This window comes from Lepisosteus oculatus, chromosome 15, assembly GCF_040954835.1.
Source record: "Lepisosteus oculatus isolate fLepOcu1 chromosome 15, fLepOcu1.hap2, whole genome shotgun sequence".
Classification (NCBI taxonomy): Eukaryota; Metazoa; Chordata; class Actinopteri; order Semionotiformes; family Lepisosteidae; genus Lepisosteus; species Lepisosteus oculatus.
In genome coordinates, this window is record NC_090710.1 from 32,797,680 (window position 1) to 32,817,289 (window position 19,610).

A 19,610-nucleotide genomic window follows, 5' to 3' on the forward strand; every position below is an offset into this window, starting at 1 on the left:
TACCAAATTTAAAGCATTAGTACTGAACGTAATCCTCGTACATCTGCATGTGCCTAAAGTGCTATAAATAGGTGGGTCACACTTTTACAAACATACTATGGATTTTAACTGGTTTTCAAATGAATTAATCTAAAAAACTATTGAACAACAATCACACGTGGCGAATAACGCAGCAAACTTTGTTAAAAATAATAACACTCAGAGTACTTGTTCTTTCTGAGTGCCCTCGGATCTCTCAAAATCCCAAGATATGAGAATAAATGCGACTGCGTAACAGAACACAGTCTACTATACAGTGAAAGCAAACATTTTTACCAAGGTGTGGAGGGAATGAATGCTACAATACTGTAAAGAGTATGAAGAAGCATTTTAAAATAGCACAAAAGCTTTTAAACCAAAAGATTTAAAGCTTTTTTTTTAAACCAAGCAGCATGAAAGGGACAATAAATGACTTGAGGCTTGCAGTCTATTAAAACACATCATTTTAAAAGCTGTCCAAACTTATCAGTAAAAATAAGATTTTCACTTGTTCACAACGTATTTGTGAGCAAAGGCTTCGAGTTTTATACATTTTTGAGTTTCAGTATAAATAAGACATTGGTTGAAATATTTTGAAAGGTGTTTCCAATTTACACAAAAAGCACTTAGTCCATCTCAGCCATCTTGCTAAGGAGCTGTCAGGCAGAAAGCGTAGCAGCTGGATACAAATTGCATTCTGGTATGTTCCTATTTTCTGCAGATAAAGCTTTGCAGATTTTCAGAGATTTCAGGGGAGAGGATGCACAGTAAAAGCGCATACAAATTGTTTATTGCTAACCAAAACTTCCTTTAATGTGGTTCTCTTAAATATGCTTTCAGCCTCATCTAAATGAAACATGGACACAAGTATCAGACAGCTCACGTTACACTTCCCTATTTTAAGCTCTGGCACGGACGGAAGGTACCTAAACAAACCCCCAGAGAAGTCACCGCGACTTGCAGGGTCGCCTCGGCCAGCAGCAGCAGGGAAATGAAGGCTTGTACAGTACTTCACCAAAGTGCGAAGCACCGGCGTGCAAAAAAGGGCGCCAAGGTTTAAAAAGCCGAAAAACCCATAAACGGGTAAATTAAGTAGGAATATGGAGAACATAAAAATGCAAAATAAACTAAAGAATTATGCAGAATGGGCAGACATATGCGAAGACACAATCACATATGGTTAGCAAACATATTTATGTCCAGATCTCTAGAAAAATATAAGAATAAACCCTTTATCCGCATGCACTACCACTGATATGTAAATCATACAAAAATGTAAAATATAAGTATATAATTGCCAACTGAGTTTTGTTTTAATTCTGCAGACTAGCTGAAATTAAGTTTAAATTCCCAGGGAAAAGCCAGTGAGATCGTTTGTCAATTTCCCAACGTCTTTTCCCCATGAAATGACGTTACAGGGAGGAGCGGATCTCTACAGCTCCATAATGAATCACTAGCTGTGACACTAATAACGGGATGTGACAAGACGAAGATTAGGTCGTTAGGAATCTCCTACAAATGATGTCAAACATGATACAATTCTGCAAACAAATGTAATAATGACTCAAAACGACAATACAGATGTACTGACGAATTGCAATGAGAACGCACAGCAACGGAGAAAAAAAGCCCTTCTGATGCACAAATTTTAGTTTTCACCAGACTTCTCCATCGGTATGCCAACACCTGATTCTGATTCTCAGGCTCCCCAAGAGCTGGACGTAACTCCTGGGTGTAACTAAGCCTATCACCCAGTCTATGATAGGTCCGATTCAATACTCGACCACAAACGATAAAAAAAAACGATTTTATTACATATAACTTTCAGCTCATTGCCTTTTAATGTGTCTAGAAAACGTGTATAACAATGGATTGTATTGTTTCTCAGATATAGTATTTTATCTCTGCGGGTATGAAAGAAACAGTGTAATCTAAACAAAGTAATCAGTGTAAAAAAAGGAAACACCGTTTTAAACCAACTTTACACGCAAAACAATGCAAAAATAGCAAAGGTGACCGCATATGATGAAATAAAACATTCTCGGTTAAAACTCGCTTTCCGCCGGTTTGAAAACAGGTGAAAAACTTATTTTTTTCCCTCTGGAGTTAGAATTCAGATACAGAGAAATCACTTTTACGGGCTACAAATCCAATCAAAGGCACACAATTCAAAGCCGTGCCGCCAAGAACGAGGCGGTGTATCTTAATGCAAAGATTTCACGCTGAAATCAAACTCAAGGCACTTGGCTCAAGCCCGACCTCAATCGTTCAATAAGACCGCTGGCAAAAAGGGAACAAATCATATCACTGAGCACATAACTTTTCCCGCAGATTGCAACCTTCCCAGGAGTGGGAACTGGAAACGCCGGGATCAGAAATCCTACCGAGAGTCAAGCAGAAGGCGAGCAGCCGGCAGAGCAGCTCCATCCCTGCAGAGGCGCGTCCCCGGCTTCTGCTCCCTTTGTCACCTCAGCAGCCCGCAGGAATCCCCCGGGTCTTCCTGAAAACCTGCCGGTAACTCCGCAAAAGCCCCCCAACTTTCTGCCAGCAGAAGTCCAGTCCTTAAACGAAATCGGTTCTCGTTTTCGCTCAAACAAACACGTGGAATAAGTCCGTTCGGCCGCGAACAGTTTCAGTTCTGGGATTCATTTTCAATCCGTCTCTCGCCAGTTTGGTGCCGGGAGGGACTGAAGTGGATCCGGAAGTTGATCTCCCCCCCCCTCCCGCGACTTGGGAAAGAAACTTTGCAACTTGATCTTTTAACCGCTACAGGTAGCTGCTGTTGCTCAATCCGGGATATGTGGAAGTGGAGCTCAGGTCTGTAACCAAGGCGGAACAGCAGTCCCTGAATGGCAGCCTTGCCCATGTATTTAACTCGCCTCTGAACATTTGAGAGCATATCTACAGTATCATGACATTAGAAATGTCAGACCGATGTCAGACATAGGGATTTTTAAAAGTTTCTGATGGCTTGAGGTTCAATTATAGGAAATATATTCATGGAGCCCAAAATTATCTGAGCACAATAGACTTGTTTATCATTAAACATGTACAGAGCCCAGATTCCGGCTCATAAAAGGGCCTGACTTTTTCTGTTTTTCACTGGGAATGGAGTAGTGTTTTGAAATAACCCCCTGCAGATATAGTGATATAAAAGAAAATGACTAGTAGGACTTCAAACGCAACCTCATAACAACAGCCTAGCGCTATAAATTAACTTGAAAGTAGCTTTTCCGTGAAAAGGTTAGAGGTGTCCCGAGATACGGCTGTATTGAATAATGATGTTACGCTGTGTGGAGTTAACAACACTGAGCTTAAAGGCGCTGCATTTTCCTCTTGTGTTTGTGGGAAACGACAAATGCAATAATTATCCTTACAGGAAACCTCTGAAAACAAAGCATTTACGTACTGGGGTTAAAATACATTCGAAAACTAAATGAGATTCATTCATCCATTTTCAGAAAATTACATGTTCCTGGTGAGGGAGGTGTCGTACTGTGTTCTAATGAAACTGCTTCCGTTGTTTTTTCTTAAAAGAAAATCTACGTGCATCTTATTTAAAAATCTCGACGAGGTGTTTGTCCCCAGCTCAGGAAGTGTTTTGGATGGGTCGCTGTTGATTTTTCTTTCCTAGCTGAATGAAACATTATATTAAAACCGAATGCAATTTCGGATTAAAATCATGGACGAGTCACTAGACCACCCATGCATAGAGCAGCACCAAAGTGGATTAAATCTAATAATATCAGGCGTTGTTCGGCTGAAGAAACGTCTAATTCTGATTTAAGCATAACAGACTCGTAGCATATCAAATAAAAGCACAAGGGCTTTAAAACGGTTTTTAGAGAGCATTACATTTTATCCCTGAGATTGTAAGTCTGGTTTTATTTCTGAAGCCCAACATGGCTCCATTATCTTTAGTAATACTGTGAGACACAAATACATGCACTGTTGAATACATAAACACTGAAAACTATATACTTTTTCATTTTAACTTTTTCAAACCTTTCATCCTAATCTGGGTTTTTGAAATATATATCCTGTTCGTGTGGGTCATGTGAAAGTGAACATGGCAATATTTCATTTTGAGCCGGGACATCTGTGTTTGGTGAGGACCCAGTAGTCACTGCAGATAGTAAATGTAAACTACATCTATAGTTGCAAAGGAACAAGTAAATAGGTTCAATCCGTGCTGAAAAGAGAAGAAAGGAAACACAACGTTTCTGGTGTGGGTTCTTCTTTTGGTTGTGTTTCCTTTCTTCTCTTTTCAGCATGGAATAAACCTTTACTTGTTCCATTGCAACTATAGATGTAGTTTACATTTACTATCTGCAGTGACTACTGGGTCTTACACATGCTGATGCAGCTACCCACCTGAACTACATCTATACTTTATTATTCTGAAAATCTTAAATGTGAAGCATAACTGCACAGATAATTATGCTAGCATTTAGTTGGATCTTGAGATTTTATAAAGATTTATAAACAATAGGGATGTTTGAAATATTAAATAAGTATACACATATCAGAACATCATGTATAAGTGTTTAACCTTTAATTCTTAATGCTCCTTTTGATTAACTTCAACTTTTCCATGTGTGTATAAAACCCAAAATGTCTGCAGAATTTCTAAGATGTTTTATTTTGCGTGCTTGCCAGTAATTTGAATTACTGTAAATGCTCAAATGTGTAACATAGCTGTACTGCATGTTAACAAACTCTTTGAAAATATTAATCAGCTCTTTCTATTATTTGGGCAAAAGTTAAATGCCATATGTTCTTTGGGAGCCTAGAGTTTTGATTGTATTTTGACGTATCAAAAACTTTGTAGTATGTTTATGTGTAGAAGCATCTGAATTTGATTCAGGGCAGTTTTCAATACAATCTTACAGTAGATCCACCCATCATATAAATGCTTAAAATAAAAACCACAACAATATCAGGTTGGAATTATGTAAAACACATATTAAGAAAAGTATTAATTTCCAAAATCTGCCATATATACATATAGAAAACCCATATTTCCAGTTTGGCTATTGGATTTAATCTCAGGATTATGAAGCAGTTGTGAATTGAAATCTTTCAATTTACCTACCAAATGCCAAATGCCTTCCAAAAAATCTGTATACTTCTTCAAATTTGATTGTAGGAAGTTATAATGTGTCCAAAACTTAATGTTATAAGAATAATTTTAAAGGCTTCTAAGTCCATGTCCCCATCAATGCCAAGGTAATATTTTTGTCCTCAACATAAAAGTGAAATCATCGTGTCCCAAGAGCACTGTGTAGATAGTGAAAAGTAAAAGAACTTAGTATGACTTTCTAAGAGAGGAGGATATCATGAAGAGCAGTAGTAAAAACAGGGCTTTTCATTAAAACAGCCATTATATTTAAGCAAGGATGGGTCAGGAAGGGAGACCTATTGTACAGGGAAATCTTGGTTGGTGCTCTTGAATCTGGACCTGAGTTTTTAAACTTGTGCCCCACGGAGGGGCTGTCTGTTGGGTGAGATGTTAAATCGAGGTCTTGACATGTTCATTTAATGTCACTTTCCAAGAGTTGGGGTGTTAATTTTGGTGCTCTGATCTGAGGCTTGAGTGAGGTTTCCCTACAGCTCTCCCATAATTAAACCGGGAGGCATTTTCTCACTCCTCCACCTCATCTGGTGTGTGGGATGATTGCCTTCACATGTGAAATGACGGAGTATTCTTTCTTGTTTACAGGCTCAGAAAAAAATATACTGTTATTAATTATGAATCAGTTCAAAAAGGCTCAAGATAATACGTCTTGCTACTACAGTAATGGGAAGAAAGCCAGAGCAACTTCAAACACAGCTCTGCTTTGAGATATGACAGCTGAGCATCGCATTGTGCCGAAAGATACTCAGCAAACTGTATTGCACTTAGGATGTCCCTGTTGTATCTCTTTGTATTGTGAAGCAAAACTAATATTTTGTTTGTGAAGGGATAGTGTTTCTTTCTAGGATACATGATAACTACAAGAACAAGGTCTAAGTGAAACAAGCCCATGGTTTGTTGGGCAACTAATAATGAAGCAAAATTTAACTTGGGAAAAGCAGAAATCGAGAACGTCCACACACATTCAGCAGCAAACATCTCGCCATGTTCCCACAGACCAGCTGGGGCCGATGTTAGCTGAGAGACCCCAGTTTACCAAAGCTCAACAGCCCCTCAGGGGTCTTTACTGCTGCACAAGCTGCCCCGCAGTGGCTCCCCACCCAGGCACCCACACCAAGCAGGAAAACAGGGAACCATTAGAAAGCAAATCCCTTTTTACAAGTCTCCAGGTCCCCCAGAAGTGCATCTGTGGAGCGACACCTTAGGTGTTAGATTATTCATTAATTTACTGAAGTGCTAGTGGTGGGGCAGTCGAGCTTGGATTGGAAAAGAATGTTTCTTTTTTCTGATTATAAGCGCCATAACCCTCATGCAGCCTTTGCTAAGGAAGTCTATTCTAGTCCCAGGTTTGGTGCGTTCAGCTGTGGTTTGCATTATTCTAGTGGGAAAGTACTGCTTAATGATAACTTATCAGATGTCTCAGGGTGAGGAGTAATACCTCAAGTGGAAGGCAAGCTATAATGTGAACTGGTAAATAGCAGGATGTATATTAAAGAGTTGTTGCCCTGGTTCTCCAGTCGTGCTCTAGAATCTCATCATTTACCACGTGATACCTGTACAATATTTGACGTATAAGCAGTAAAAGCAGATCACTGTGACAGAAATAATATTACGGTAAAAACTGTTTTTTTCTGATAATAGGACTCGTGCTAGTAATTACTTTTGCTTAGTTCAAACCTAAGCTCACTAAAACTGCTTTCAGTCTAGTTACAAGCAAAAAAAAAAAAAGGAGAAACAATTTCAGACACAAAGAAATTCAATTTCAAGTGTCACTTTACCCCTAAAATAGGAAATAAACATTTTACAGATTTTTAAGGAAAAATTAACAGTAAAGTAACCGTAATGTAGTTATATAAAATTATAACAATTTTGTTTTAATACTACTGTTTTTGCAAACTGCTGAATGTAAATACATGCTTTATGTAAAATAGGGAAATGCCCAAGCAGAGGTGGAAGTTTTTTCAAAGGGGTAGTTATCAGACATGCAGATTAGCTGCTGGAGAAGTTACTTTAAAAGGATCTCCATGTAGTGGACAAGTAAAGGTTTATTTCACGCTGAAAAGAGAAGAAAAGAAACACAACGTTTTGGCTGTGGAGTCTTCTTTGAGTGTTGAAACATTGTGGTTCTTTTCTTCTCTTTTCAGCATGAATTAAACCTTTTACTTGTTTCTTTGAAGCCTAAGCATGCTGACGCAGATACACACTCGAACATCTGCATGTAGTGTTGAGCATGGGGTTGTGATGTGAAATATGAGAGATCATGTGAGTAGCCTACTAAGATCCATTTAAACTGCCCATTTTTCTTTGCAAAATATGGTTATTGTTCACTGCATATTGTTCTATGTCACAGTACCACTTCATTTGTATTCATGCATCTACAGTAATTAAAGTGAAACCTTTAACTTTAAATGTGGGTATTGAACAGTAAGTGGATGGGTACACACAGAGGCACATACTGTACATGTGCCTTTTTTACTTTAGATGTGTGGCTACTTCTGTAGGGTGTGTGTGCACACGCTGTAAGTCTATTTATATACTCGTATGTTTATGTATAATCACATACATTTATACGACACGTGAGATCTTCACTTGCTAAATCACAGTCATTGCTTGCACCAGCACATAGCTTTTCATCCCAAAAAATCCAGCTCATCCTCTCTGAAGCACAGCACCACCAGCTTCACTGCCGTACATTTCAGCAGAGGAATGAGAAATGACCTCAATAGTTACAGGAAGAACTGTTATGTAGGGGCGAAATGGAGGTGTTATTGCTGGGTCCTGGCGGTGGACGGTGGTGCCTTCTGTTCTCCCATCTAACTGCTCAAGCGGGTCTTCAGAGCGTGCTCCTCAGTTCTCATGGCCTGCACTGTCCTTTGTGGTTTGCGCCAGTATTATAGGATAGCTTCCACCATCTTCATTTTCTGTGGTGCGTTCTGTGCGCTTAAAGAAAATAAAGTACGTTGCAACTATACCTTACTCTTTGCTTAATGGAGCATTATCACACCACAAAATTATACAGCAAGAAATCTTACTTTCTGCTGCCCAAAGACACTAGACTAATCAGTATCTAAGTTGTCCACCTCTGTGTGCCCTCCCATTCAGATTCAGAGCTTCAAGTGCAGATCAGATCCCAGTGGTACTGAGCTAGTTACTTTGCTCCACTTTAATAATTCTGCCCCTTATCTATACTCTGCTTTTTATACATTTACCAGTTCTCTATCCAGATACCCACATTTTGAACATGTCAATTTGAGAATACAGTGTGTCTTTAATGAGGAATGTTGTCTAAAGCATGCTAAAAAGCTAAATATCTCATGCTGTGAGTGTGTTCATAATTTTTTGCTTGTTTTAACAAGTTACTGAAGCAAGACTTACCATTTCTAAATCCTAACTGTCCTCTATTACCTTGTTTCCATATCGTTGGTCTTCGCGTTTAGTTGTAATTATTATTTTCTTTGACCTTATATTTAACAGAATCAGACCTCTTGTTCTTTTAGTCTAGCTAAGGTTACAAGGCATTTTTCTGTTATCCCCTAATTTTTTTAAACATTCCTTTGTGGTACATTAAAAACAATATCAAAATGACAAACAAAGAATTATTGTGGAATCCCTGCACAGTTTCTTTTTTTGCTCAAGGAAGAATGTTTTGACAGGCACGGTGACATCTGAAGTCAAATCATTGGGGAGAAAGTCATGGTCCTAACCTTTATGAGCCTTGGAAAATTGCTTGATGAATTATTTTTACTCAAGATTGTGGAAGCGGTGGTGGAAGGTTAAACGTGTTCTTAATGCAGTGCCTGGCACTGTTTCTATTTTTATCTGACGTGACGCCAGTCCCGATAAGCTCCCAGCCAGTGAGCTTTCCAGTCTGAGTCTGCGGCATTGACCTTCCTTCTGATTCTTCCCTTGTGGCACTAAAAAAAATATACCTGTGAGCTTTAAGGGATTGTTAATTAGGAGACCTGTTTTCTTTTGTCACATGTTGCTTTTAGATGCTTTATTGCTTATGGGAGCTATTGCTACTAATAATGAGTTTTTGGAGAAGCAAACTGTGCTGTTACATGGAATAAAAGCATTGCTAAAATGTTCACAGCTTACTTTATTCGATAGTTGAGAAACTTAATGAATGTAGAAAAAAATCACCTAACCACTTAACCTCCATTTCCTGGCATGAATGCTTGTGATAAAGCACTTAAGCCTACGTTTCCTGTCTTTCAGGTTTTGTGTCTGTTAATGGAAGTTTGACTTGTTCATTGTTTTGGTTTATTGAGGCAGGATGAAGTGGCACTGTGGTGGAGGTGCGTAACAGTCTGTCTGTGTGGAGTTTGCATGGTCTCCCTGTCTTTATATGTGTTTTTTCCTCAAGCCTGGCCTGTAACAACCCTTCAGTGGACCAGCAGCCTGCTAGGAGAAGACTGCAGTCTGCTCCCAGTCCTCCCATCAGGACAGGCCTCAGCTCGCCTCAGCCCCCAGAGAGCGGCTTTCTCATAACAGAGGGATAGAAGCTAAGAAGGGGGAAGTCAGGATAAACAGGTTTAAATATATTTCACATTAACCTCGGTGGAATGAAGCCCTTCAAGGGCAGATTTCATCAAACGTTGCTATCTCCCTGTCCTCTCTTTCAGTAACCCACATTCACTTGAAGTAAATTTCAGAGTGTGCGTTTTTAATTGCAGATCCCTTTGAGACAATAACTGCATGAAGTCTGTAGCCCTTTGAACTCAGCAAGACCATTTGAAATCTGTTGCCAAGCCTGTGCTGCTGCTACTTTGTGCTCTTGCCTGTTCTCGGGGCGTTCTGATTCGAATTGATTTCTTCAGGCTTGCAGAGAGATGGACTTGGCCACTGTAAGATTTCGCACCTTGTTCTCATGATGAGCTCTTTGATTGCCTTCCTTGTTTGCTTTGGGTCATTGCCGTGGCATATGGGGAAGCACCACCCAATACATACAGCAGCATTTGCTTCTACATAATCTCCATGTTTGTCGGGGATGTCTGAATCCTTCCTGCTGCGGCCACCGTTAGTTACATCATTGTAAAAGAGGTGCCAGGTCCACATGCAGCCATGCGTGTTCAGGCATGAAATTGCCCACACTTCACAGCCAGGGTGCATCAGCTTCTCCTTTCGTCTCACTCACCTTCCCACCACTGTGGTAAAAGAGTTATCTGCATCTCTTCTGCCCAGGAAACTCTGTGGCTCGTCCCTTTGCTTCCAAGCAAATTCAGATCTGGCGTTTCTGTTGTTGGTGCTGAGGAGAGGTTTGCATCCTGCAGTGCATCCTCTGTAAGTCTGCTGTCTCGGTCCTCAGCAGGTGGTGGAGTTTGGGACCTCCTGCACTCTGGAGGCTGCTGTTGGTTTCACTGTTTCACTGTTTCAGGGTTTTCCTGAACAGCTTTGCTACATTTTCTATAATCAGCTGCAAATGTTTTTGGCCATCTTCATTTTGGCTGATAGGTAATCATACCTGTGTATTCTTTCTTCAGTATTCCAAACATATAGGATGTTTTGAGTTCTTTTATGAATGTTTAATTATCAGAGAGATAAATACCTGACCAATAAGAGGAACCTGTCAGCCAAATGTCCCGATACATACAGTATGCTCTTTCAAAATAAAGAGGTTCAACACTATCATTTCTTTAATCGATCCAATCGGGTAAACCTGCTCAGACTTTATTAAAAAATGAAAAACTTAGGTGATGTAACTATCGGTCAGGACTTTTCACGAGAAATGATTATTATTGGAGTTCATAACTCAAATTGCTTCACTCTTCCAATGTTTTTGCAGGGCATGGTAGCTATTAGAGTATGAATCAAGTCAGATGGGCTGAATGGCCTCTTTTCATTTCTATCTCTTATGTTTGAGTGCTGAAACTGCACACAATATACTGTATATGCCAGACTTGTAAGCAAGAATCATTTCAGGGAGTAATATATAATTATACAGTATAATTCTACAGTTTTTTTTTTTGCTGCTCTCAGGAATATGCTAGCTGACACTGGAACAGCAAAGGTTAAGGTCACAAACTGGACTGACAATCAGACTGATGTATCAAAAACCATGTTGTAGTATCCGAGTGCACATTTTGCATTAATCATGTTGGCCTCAGCACTGAGAATTTCAAATTATGTTTATGCCGGGATGTCATCATGACATCAATCAATAAAACATGCTCACAGTAATTCAGTAACACTATATTTATATAGATTGTACATAGTTGAAGGTTGTCTGACTTGTTAAGGGCTTCCTTTGCTTGTCTGGACTATTACAAACAATAGATTTATGATCATATTGTTCATGTAGACCAAAAATGGACAAAGCAATATTGTACATCAAAACACTAGTACTGTATATCTATTATCTATATCTTCTCCCAGTTGCAGAAAGATTCCCTCAGCATCCTGGAAGGTTTCCAGATTTCACCTATGTGTTTAGGGTACCATGGTAATGTGACCAAAACAATACAATACAATAAATATAATATAATACAGAACAGGAAAAACAGCCTTGACAGTCCTCTGTCTTCCAAGCAAACCACACCCTGGGATGCCAGTGTATATTATCAATATATAATCCCCCTCCATCCATCCATTCTCTCTAGCTGCCTCTTCCGATTTGGGGTTGCAGGGGGCCACAGCCATGAGGCAGGGAACAGCCTAAAAACAAAGCTACAAGAATCCAATCTTTAGGTGCGGCAATTCTTTCACTCATGTTTTAATCTGGCACATGGCACCAAATTAATTGGTTCATTAAATACATATGATAGTAAATCCAATGAATGAAAAGAGATGCTACACCTTAAAGCATACTAGTAGTGTATTCTTCATTAGATTTGTTTTTATTTTAAAAAATTGAAGGATTGCACTCTGTTATACAGAGTTAGCCCACATTAAAACCAGACATACAGTGGTTCCTTTCCTTTCTTTTCCACCTTTTCATCTGAAGACAAATCATGAGCAAATGACAAGGTAGTTCTGTTTTTCAAATTTATTTTAAAAAAACAAGCATTATTGTCGAATATAAGAACAAATGAACTTTGAGAATCAAATGAAAAAAAATAACTTTTTGTTGGCCGCTGGGAGGCTTTTGCATAGAGCAATATCGCCATCTACTGAAAATGCACAAGGTAATCTGCATGTCAGTAACGGAAACAAGAGAGTACTGTAGGCGGACTGGTGCATTTCTGAACATTTAATGACCAAGGGTTTCTCTTTAATCCTTAAATAGTAAATAAAAAAGTAGTGTTGTGACAGAAAAAGGACATAAATCTAAGCATTGATGAATTAGGGTGGTGATTTTGAAAATTAATTAGAATTTACAGCAACATGTTGTATAATACAGTATATACATATTTTCTTTTAAAAATTTCAAGAGTATGTTGGGAATTCAGAATTAAGCAGCATCCAAAATGTACAAATTATTTTGATTAGTTAAAGAATGTTAAGCCCAGTATTTAATGAATTGGGTTTATTTTCAAAATTAAAACTCTTTATCTGAGCATAATTATTTCATAAATTCCTTTTCAACATGTTAATATTCGTTTCACAAAATACAGTTTTCCACCAGACAGAAAACAAAGTGAACATACAGTATGAAGAGGAGGAAATATGTTATTTGACTTGCTGTAGTCCAGAGACTAAAATTAAGTGTAAAATAAATATTAAGCATATTTGTTCTCATTCACACAGAAAATAGGTTACAATGTGACAGGCTGCACTTGTGCAAATGACAGATGTGAGATATATTTTTGTCATTTGCAATGATCTCTTTGAACATACTGTATATATTATATGTAGAATAAGACTGATGTACCCATATACTCTGTATTATGAGCATTATTTTATGAAGATCTGTTTTAAATTCAAAATAGAAAACAAGCAAATACTTTCAAATACTGTAACTCTCCATTGCTGTTCTTTTGTTAAGACATTCAAGGTCTGGCTAATGTGTAAGCACTTCAGAGGTTTAAGAGTAAGCTGTCACATTTTGCTCAAGTCATCACTGTCGTTGTTAATACAATCAATCAGCACAGGAAAAGAAACTGAAGCTAAAATGTTTCCTGTTAAGAAACAGTTTCTGCAGAGTCCGTGCATCAACTGGATCAGATATTGAGATACTGGGTATTTCAAGCAGGAGCAGGTGGAGGTAGTGGACAACTCTAAAAGTGCTGGTTGTGAAGGAAAATCCATTACAGGAACAGGAATCTATTAATTCAGTAAGCTGGACCTCTGGACTGAAGCAGGGGAAGAATCTAAAAAGGTTTTCGCTACTAATTCCCAAGAGGTCTTCTGCTAGGCAATAGGCTTGTCCATGTTGTGGCCTGAGCTCCAGCTCTGTGGCAGTGTGCACAGGATCCAGCTCCGAAGGCAAGCTTTCTTGAAAATGTGACCTGGATGACATCATCATTACTGAGGAACAGCTCAGCAACACCATAAGCTCCTGACTGATTACAAACTCATTCCAGCAGTATTCAGCCACGGAAGGGGATTTCTAAATTTGAAATATGAAATAATATGAAAAACCATATTTTAAGTTTAAGAAAGTTGTGGATAAAGTTCATAACAAATATTTAGTTTTCCTGTTGCAGGCAGTTGGCATTCAAGGCAATGCATGCACAGTAGTTGGACTGGTCAACAGATTCAAAATAATACCAATAAGGGCTGGATGCTCACTTTGGGGTGGTGTAATTAAGTAGCATGAGGAGCTAATTAAAAATTAGGCAATTTAATTTCACAACCAAAAAATAGGACACGCTTCTTCAGACAAAGGATTGTGAGAATGTGTAAACCACATGCAGAGCGAACGCTCAGACTCAGAAAGGGACAGAGAGTTCAACACATCGAGCCCTGCATTTCTCAGGTGTCGGTAAACACCCGAGCAATGGCCACCTCACATTTGCAGTCTTCTCAGACCTAAGAAGGTAAAGATAGAGTACGTTCAGAAGGTGTGTTCAGAGATAACACAAAGAGACAAGTATTTCTATGTCATTTTACCGTACTTGCTGATTTAGCAATACAAAGATCAAATGATAAAAATCTACAGGAATGCACATATTATCCACAATTTGTACAAAAAAATGAGTGTACAATTCTACAAGTGTTAATGACATTATTACATCAATGGTAAAAAATAGCAAGGCAAAAAAAAAGAATAACAAAATGACAAAGCTGGGAATTATGAACTGCATTCATAAAACACATTTTCATGAACTAATGTGATCATTATCAATGTTACTTCAGTAACCACTTCAGTGCTTCAGTAACCTTGTCACATGCAGGTGTCCTAACACCGTTCTCCATGGTAAAAAATATATATTTCTTCCTATTAACAAAGACACTGTTGAAGTTGGGAACACATTCTGCTCCCCAAGCCTGCCTCTGCTTCACATCAGAAAGGACAAGATGATTAGAGAGGACAGAAACCAGCTTGATAAGCTCGATAACGACGCTCCGCGGGAGCACACTCTACTAGCCTGAAGAACGACACCTGAGAAAGAGACGAAACAAAAAAATTGGCAAAATGTAAAATGAAAACACAGCCATGAGAGTTTACATTTGCACATTGTCTGGTGTCTCCAGAGTGTCTGACTACAAAGAATGTGTTATGCACAGCCATGGACCCGAGAATTAAAACCCTGGAATGCATAAACTAGAAATGTTCACAACAGCTAGTGAGGATTAAAGGATTTTTGATCAACCTGGGAGCAATATCATTGATAAAATATTTTAGAAATAAAATGCTTCATAGATTGCAGTTGAATGTAATTCAAGAAGGAAAGTGTGTCTGCGGACATCAGGGACCCTTTGACTATATATCTGAAAATAACTCCTAGTGTACAGCATAAGCTCATAACAGAGCATAAGAAAGGAGGCCCATTCAGTTCATTTGTTTTCTAATTCATAGTTTTTTTTAAATGTAGCAGTAAATTGTAGGTGGAGTTCTCAAAACAAAACATAGAGAAAAGGGACTAAATGCACTAAAATTGATGTTGCAATACAATACTAAGTCTCAGGCTGGTAACAGTGAATATATCGTATGATGTCTGATAAAGGTGTGGTCCTCAATTTTAATGTAGCACCCCCTTCAAAAGTCAGGGCTGTTACATCAATGGTCTGTTATCTTTGTTTTTTTAACCGCAGTGTGAACCTGATACACACAAAGCTTTTCTGTAGATTTTTGTTCTTACATTAAGAAGTTCTTAAAACTTCTGGACCAGTATTCTGTCAAAATTATGATGATCAGAACTGAATTATTTGCAAATAGAGTGCCGCATTACTGTACATTCACATATTCCCAGTTATGTGTTTTGACGGTTTCAGGCAAACCCCACGGCACTGTGGAATCTGAAGGGTCAGCAGTCTGCAGAAGACTGGCTTGCCAGCTTTAAGAGGCTTGTGGATGAACTACAGTGAGGAGGAGGATAGATCTGAAGAGAATAATGCAGGAATGGGGAATGAGAGGCGCGTCCCATTCTCAATTGTTTGCTTTGGGAACTATAATTAACTCTGCCTGTAATTTACTGCTACTCTTTAAAAAAAAAATGAAGTGACTGTGACTTTGACTTTTACATAGTGCTGCTTTCCAGGCCTGGCCTGAGCCTGGATGAAGACGAACATTAACCTCCACTGATCTTGATTTATAAGTTAGCATGAGTCATGAGTAAATATGCATTGTTTCTCATTTAGTCTTCTATCAAAAAGTTAAAACTACTGATAATTCTAGTGTTAAACTGTAGACAAGGTCTTTGTGAAAGAAAATGTGCTTATCTGGTGTATTTCTGCATTTTGGTCGATGTGAAATTTAGACACTGAAGAGTAATGCTGTTATCATGTGACTTACTGTGTGCTGACTGCAGCTCGTTTGCTTCGCTGTTTTCCCATGATCTGTTGGTGCTCTCTAGAGGAACTGAAATTAGGGGGAAAAGATGCCTCAGCTTAACACACTCTGTGTAAAGCTGAATTAAAAATCCTTTTAGATGGTCCTGTTTGTAACGTTGGATTTCTAAATTTCTAAAGTTTCTAATGTTCTAATGGAAATATAATTTGCTCATTCCCCACAATTCATGTATTAGGTTTTGACTAAGCCTATGAGAAGATGGTGTTCTCTAATGTCATGTTTCTATCCATTATCCAGTTATTTTTAGAACATACAAAACTACTTCTGCACAGTTCCAGAGAAAAACCTTTTCATATACACTAAGAAAAGTCAGTATAAAAGTCAGTATCTTCAGTCACACAGTCTGGTTTCTATGGAAGTCACATATCACACCCCTGTCAAGTCTAAACAACAGAGGTCAGAGCAGGAGGCTGCATCAGTGTGCATGGTGCAAAGCCACAAGCAGGAGTCAATTCCACACTGCCGAGTCAAAATAAGAGAAATAAAATCACGTTGCAGCTATGGAACTTTCTTTTGGTGCATGAAGAAAGCCCCAGAGCTCAAAATGCTGGTCATTGTCATTTGGTCAGAGCAGTTTGTTTGTTTGCATTCTGTTTAAGTGTACAGGAGTGCTGGGTGTCCATAAAAAATGTCACTCAGAGGACAATAAAATCTTATCTTATCATTTGTCTTTTTACTTTTCGTTATGGAATTACCCTCTCCTGGTTCCATTAACGAATGCTTGGGCGCTTATATTCGGTTCTGTTAAAAAAAGATGACCCATTTTTATGTGAACTTATGTATGAAAATTAATGAAGCAAGTGATGGTTTGGCAGAAGAATAGGGGAGAATAGGAAAACATTTTGTTTTTTTGTAGAATGGCGACAGCTCAAGTTCACCTGGTATAGCCGGAAATGTGTTTTCCACGTAGAGCTTCGTTCCTCCTGTCCTCCTAGTGGTCAGGGGGTACCAGGACTTGTCTGGGTCCTGGATCCACTCCGTGGCCTGGCAGTAAACCTGCCCCTGATCCGAGTGGTGAAGAGGAGACAGGGTCAGCTGATACGTGGTGGGGCTGCTTTTGTCCACGCGCAGGTGCCCCTGGTGCAGCCTACGGAGGAAGGGCTGCCTGGCCTGCAGGACGAAGTTCCTGGAGAGCGTCGCTATCTCGAGAGCCTGCCCTCCCCTCTCCAGGAACCAGCTGACGGACAGGTGGGTGTGGTGAAGGGCCTGCTGGGACACCTCACAGGACAGGCTCCCAGAGTCCCCCGGGGCCCTGCGTACGGGCCCGGCTCGCATTCCCACCTGCAGAGTGTTTGGAATCACTGCATGGAAAGAGAAGGGTATCAATATGCACGCATCCTCAACCTTTATATGGGTGGCATGTCGGCGCAGTGCTTAGCATTGTTGCCTCGTAGAACTGGGGCCCTGGTTTCAAATCTTGGGATGCTACCCATGTGGGGTTTTGTGTGTTCTCCCCGTGTTTCCTACCACAGCCCAAGACACACCGGTAGGTGAATTGGCTTCTGGGGAAACTGGGGAAACTGGCCCTGGTGTGAGTGTGGGCATGTCGGTTTGTGCACTGTTATGCACTGGTCTCCTGCCCAACCTGTTTCCAGTCTTGTGCCTGTTGACAGTGGGGACAGGCTTCGGCTGTCAGGCTTCAGATCGTTACACATACTGTACACAGAAAAGCATGTTGTAATGTTTCTACAGGTGTTTTGATTATCATGTTATTTTAGAAGGCTTCACTACAGTGTGTTGCTTAGGAAAAACATTTCTTTCATGTGGTATTGAAATGCTGTAAGCCAGAGAGGACTTGGCCCGAGTATTGTTACATTTGAAATTCAGTACAGATCAGTTACATTTATTTCCACATCAGAACCATCTTCAATTTGACCATGAAGAAATCCCTGCTTCCTCTTCCCACTTCTGCAAATATTGTGAAAAAGTGCTATTTCATACAGTTAGACATCAGAAGTGATTGTTTTGGGTTTTAACATAACCTGACTTGACTTAAAAAAACTGAAAAGATGATGCCTTGACACAGTCGATTAAATTAAACATGAGGGGACGGGATTCGTGTTCTTGTGGGGTGTGTGTGATGGGCACCTGTGAGATTGATCTTGTCGCTGTACGTGCCGTGGTACTCCGGGTCGGTGCTGGGAGTGAAGCACTCGTACACCCCCTGGTCCTGGAGCTGCAGGGAGCCGATGTGCAGGAGCACAGAGTCCGGGCCGGTCCTCTCGAGGTAAACGTCCCCGTTTTTCACACGGCTGCGGTAGAGCGCGTAGGTGCTGTGCGGGTCGGCCGTGCTGACGATGTGGATCTCCACAGCCGGGAGGGCCAGGGGGTAAATGGACCACTGGAAGTCTTGCCTGGGGCGGCCTTTGTATCCGCTGACGTTGCAGGCCAGGGTGATGTGGGAGCCCTGTGTCCGGACCAAGGGGCCCTGCTGCGTTTTCACCACTCTCTGCCCAGGGTGCAAGGCTGCAACATGAACAGTTTGCACATTGCACATTCCTGTCTTCACCTCTTGCAATAATGAGCAATTAGAAACTGTAAACCTGCTGCTGTCCGTGTGGCCACAGGGTCAGACACAGTGAAACACTTCACATCAGGCTGAATTAGCGTCGCCAAGGCTGCATATTAATATGTGCACACTTCTTAGTAATAAGCTGAGGCTCTCAATGTACACTCAAGGGCATAAGAGCTTATTTTTTAGAATCTGAAAGGAGCCTTTTTCCAAAATGTAGATTCCAAAGTGAATTAAGAACTATGGATATGCATAGCAGAATTCACCAGCTACATACTAATTCATTTTCTGCTTTTTGTTCATTTATTTTATTTTTTTAAGAACTCTTGTTAGTATATATACTTATAATTTCATTTATTTATATATTACAACTGAAGAAGGCTCCACAGCCGAAATGTTGTTTTCTTTCTTCTCTTTTCAGCATGGAACAAATCTATTACTCGTTCCTTTGCAGCTTGTGCATGCTGATGCAGCTCCCCACCGGAACTAAATATATTTGTATGTCATACTAGGAAAACCATTAGGGATTATGGTGTTTATGAATAAGCTTTCACTATAATTGACGGGAATGTGAATATTAACTATCTCTGGTGATTTCAGTTAGCTAGCAGAAACATATAGAGAAATGACCAGACACCATCCTGATACATACAGTACATACACAGTATATAATGAAATAAAGGGTTTCTTCACACCAGGGAAAATAAGTCATCAAACAATTATTTCCCTGAAAAACAACATGTACAAGTAGACATTGAAAAATGTTGTATGTTTTTACATAATTCGTTTCCTGCTCATTTACAAAAAAGACAACCATTTCTCTCATCTCAATCTTTTTCCACTACTTACCCCAAAACGACAGGAAGACTATAACTGCTAGTGCCCTCCTTCTCTTCACACTGTTTTCTGATGCAGCCATCTGTGACCCTGTTCCTCAATGAAACCCAAGAAATTCACCTGAGTTGCAGCTTTTCTGAAAGCGCAAAGAAAATGAAGCCTTTATAAGGACAACTGCAAGTCAGCTACAGTATAAATACTGTTATCTCCTG

At 39.7% G+C, this 19,610-nt stretch overlaps 2 protein-coding genes across 2 annotated transcripts in view; both read right to left on the reverse strand.

Moving 5' to 3' along the window:
* Window positions 1-2,825, reverse strand: part of ptgfrnb (prostaglandin F2 receptor inhibitor b) — a 32,039-nt gene extending 29,214 nt beyond the window's left edge. The window contains exon 1 of the mRNA XM_015364416.2: window positions 2,403-2,825. Within this exon, the coding sequence (XP_015219902.2) occupies window positions 2,403-2,445 (43 nt within the window). The 5' untranslated portion in view covers window positions 2,446-2,825. The remainder of the gene's footprint in view (window positions 1-2,402) is intronic.
* An 11,399-nt stretch (window positions 2,826-14,224) lies between these two features.
* LOC102688403 (immunoglobulin superfamily member 3-like) lies at window positions 14,225-19,610 on the reverse strand. Its single transcript, XM_015364144.2, has 5 exons — window positions 19,411-19,610; window positions 18,138-18,515; window positions 16,928-17,350; window positions 15,993-16,058; window positions 14,225-14,639 (listed from the first exon to the last, which is right to left on the reverse strand). Exons 1-5 carry the CDS (start codon window positions 19,478-19,480, stop codon window positions 14,536-14,538), a joined length of 1,041 nt encoding a protein of 346 aa, XP_015219630.2. The 5' UTR covers window positions 19,481-19,610; the 3' UTR covers window positions 14,225-14,535.

Coding starts and splice junctions, on each gene's coding strand:
- LOC102688403 (XM_015364144.2), bottom strand. CDS start 19,480: ATGGCTGCATCAGAAAACAGTGTGAAGAGAAGGAGGGCACTAGCAGTT. Junction 18,516..19,410: donor AGTCTTCCTGTCGTTTTGGG/GTAAGTAGTGGA, acceptor TTCATGTTGCAG/CCTTGCACCCTGGGCAGAGA. Junction 17,351..18,137: donor CGACAAGATCAATCTCACAG/GTGCCCATCACA, acceptor CTTTCCATGCAG/TGATTCCAAACACTCTGCAG.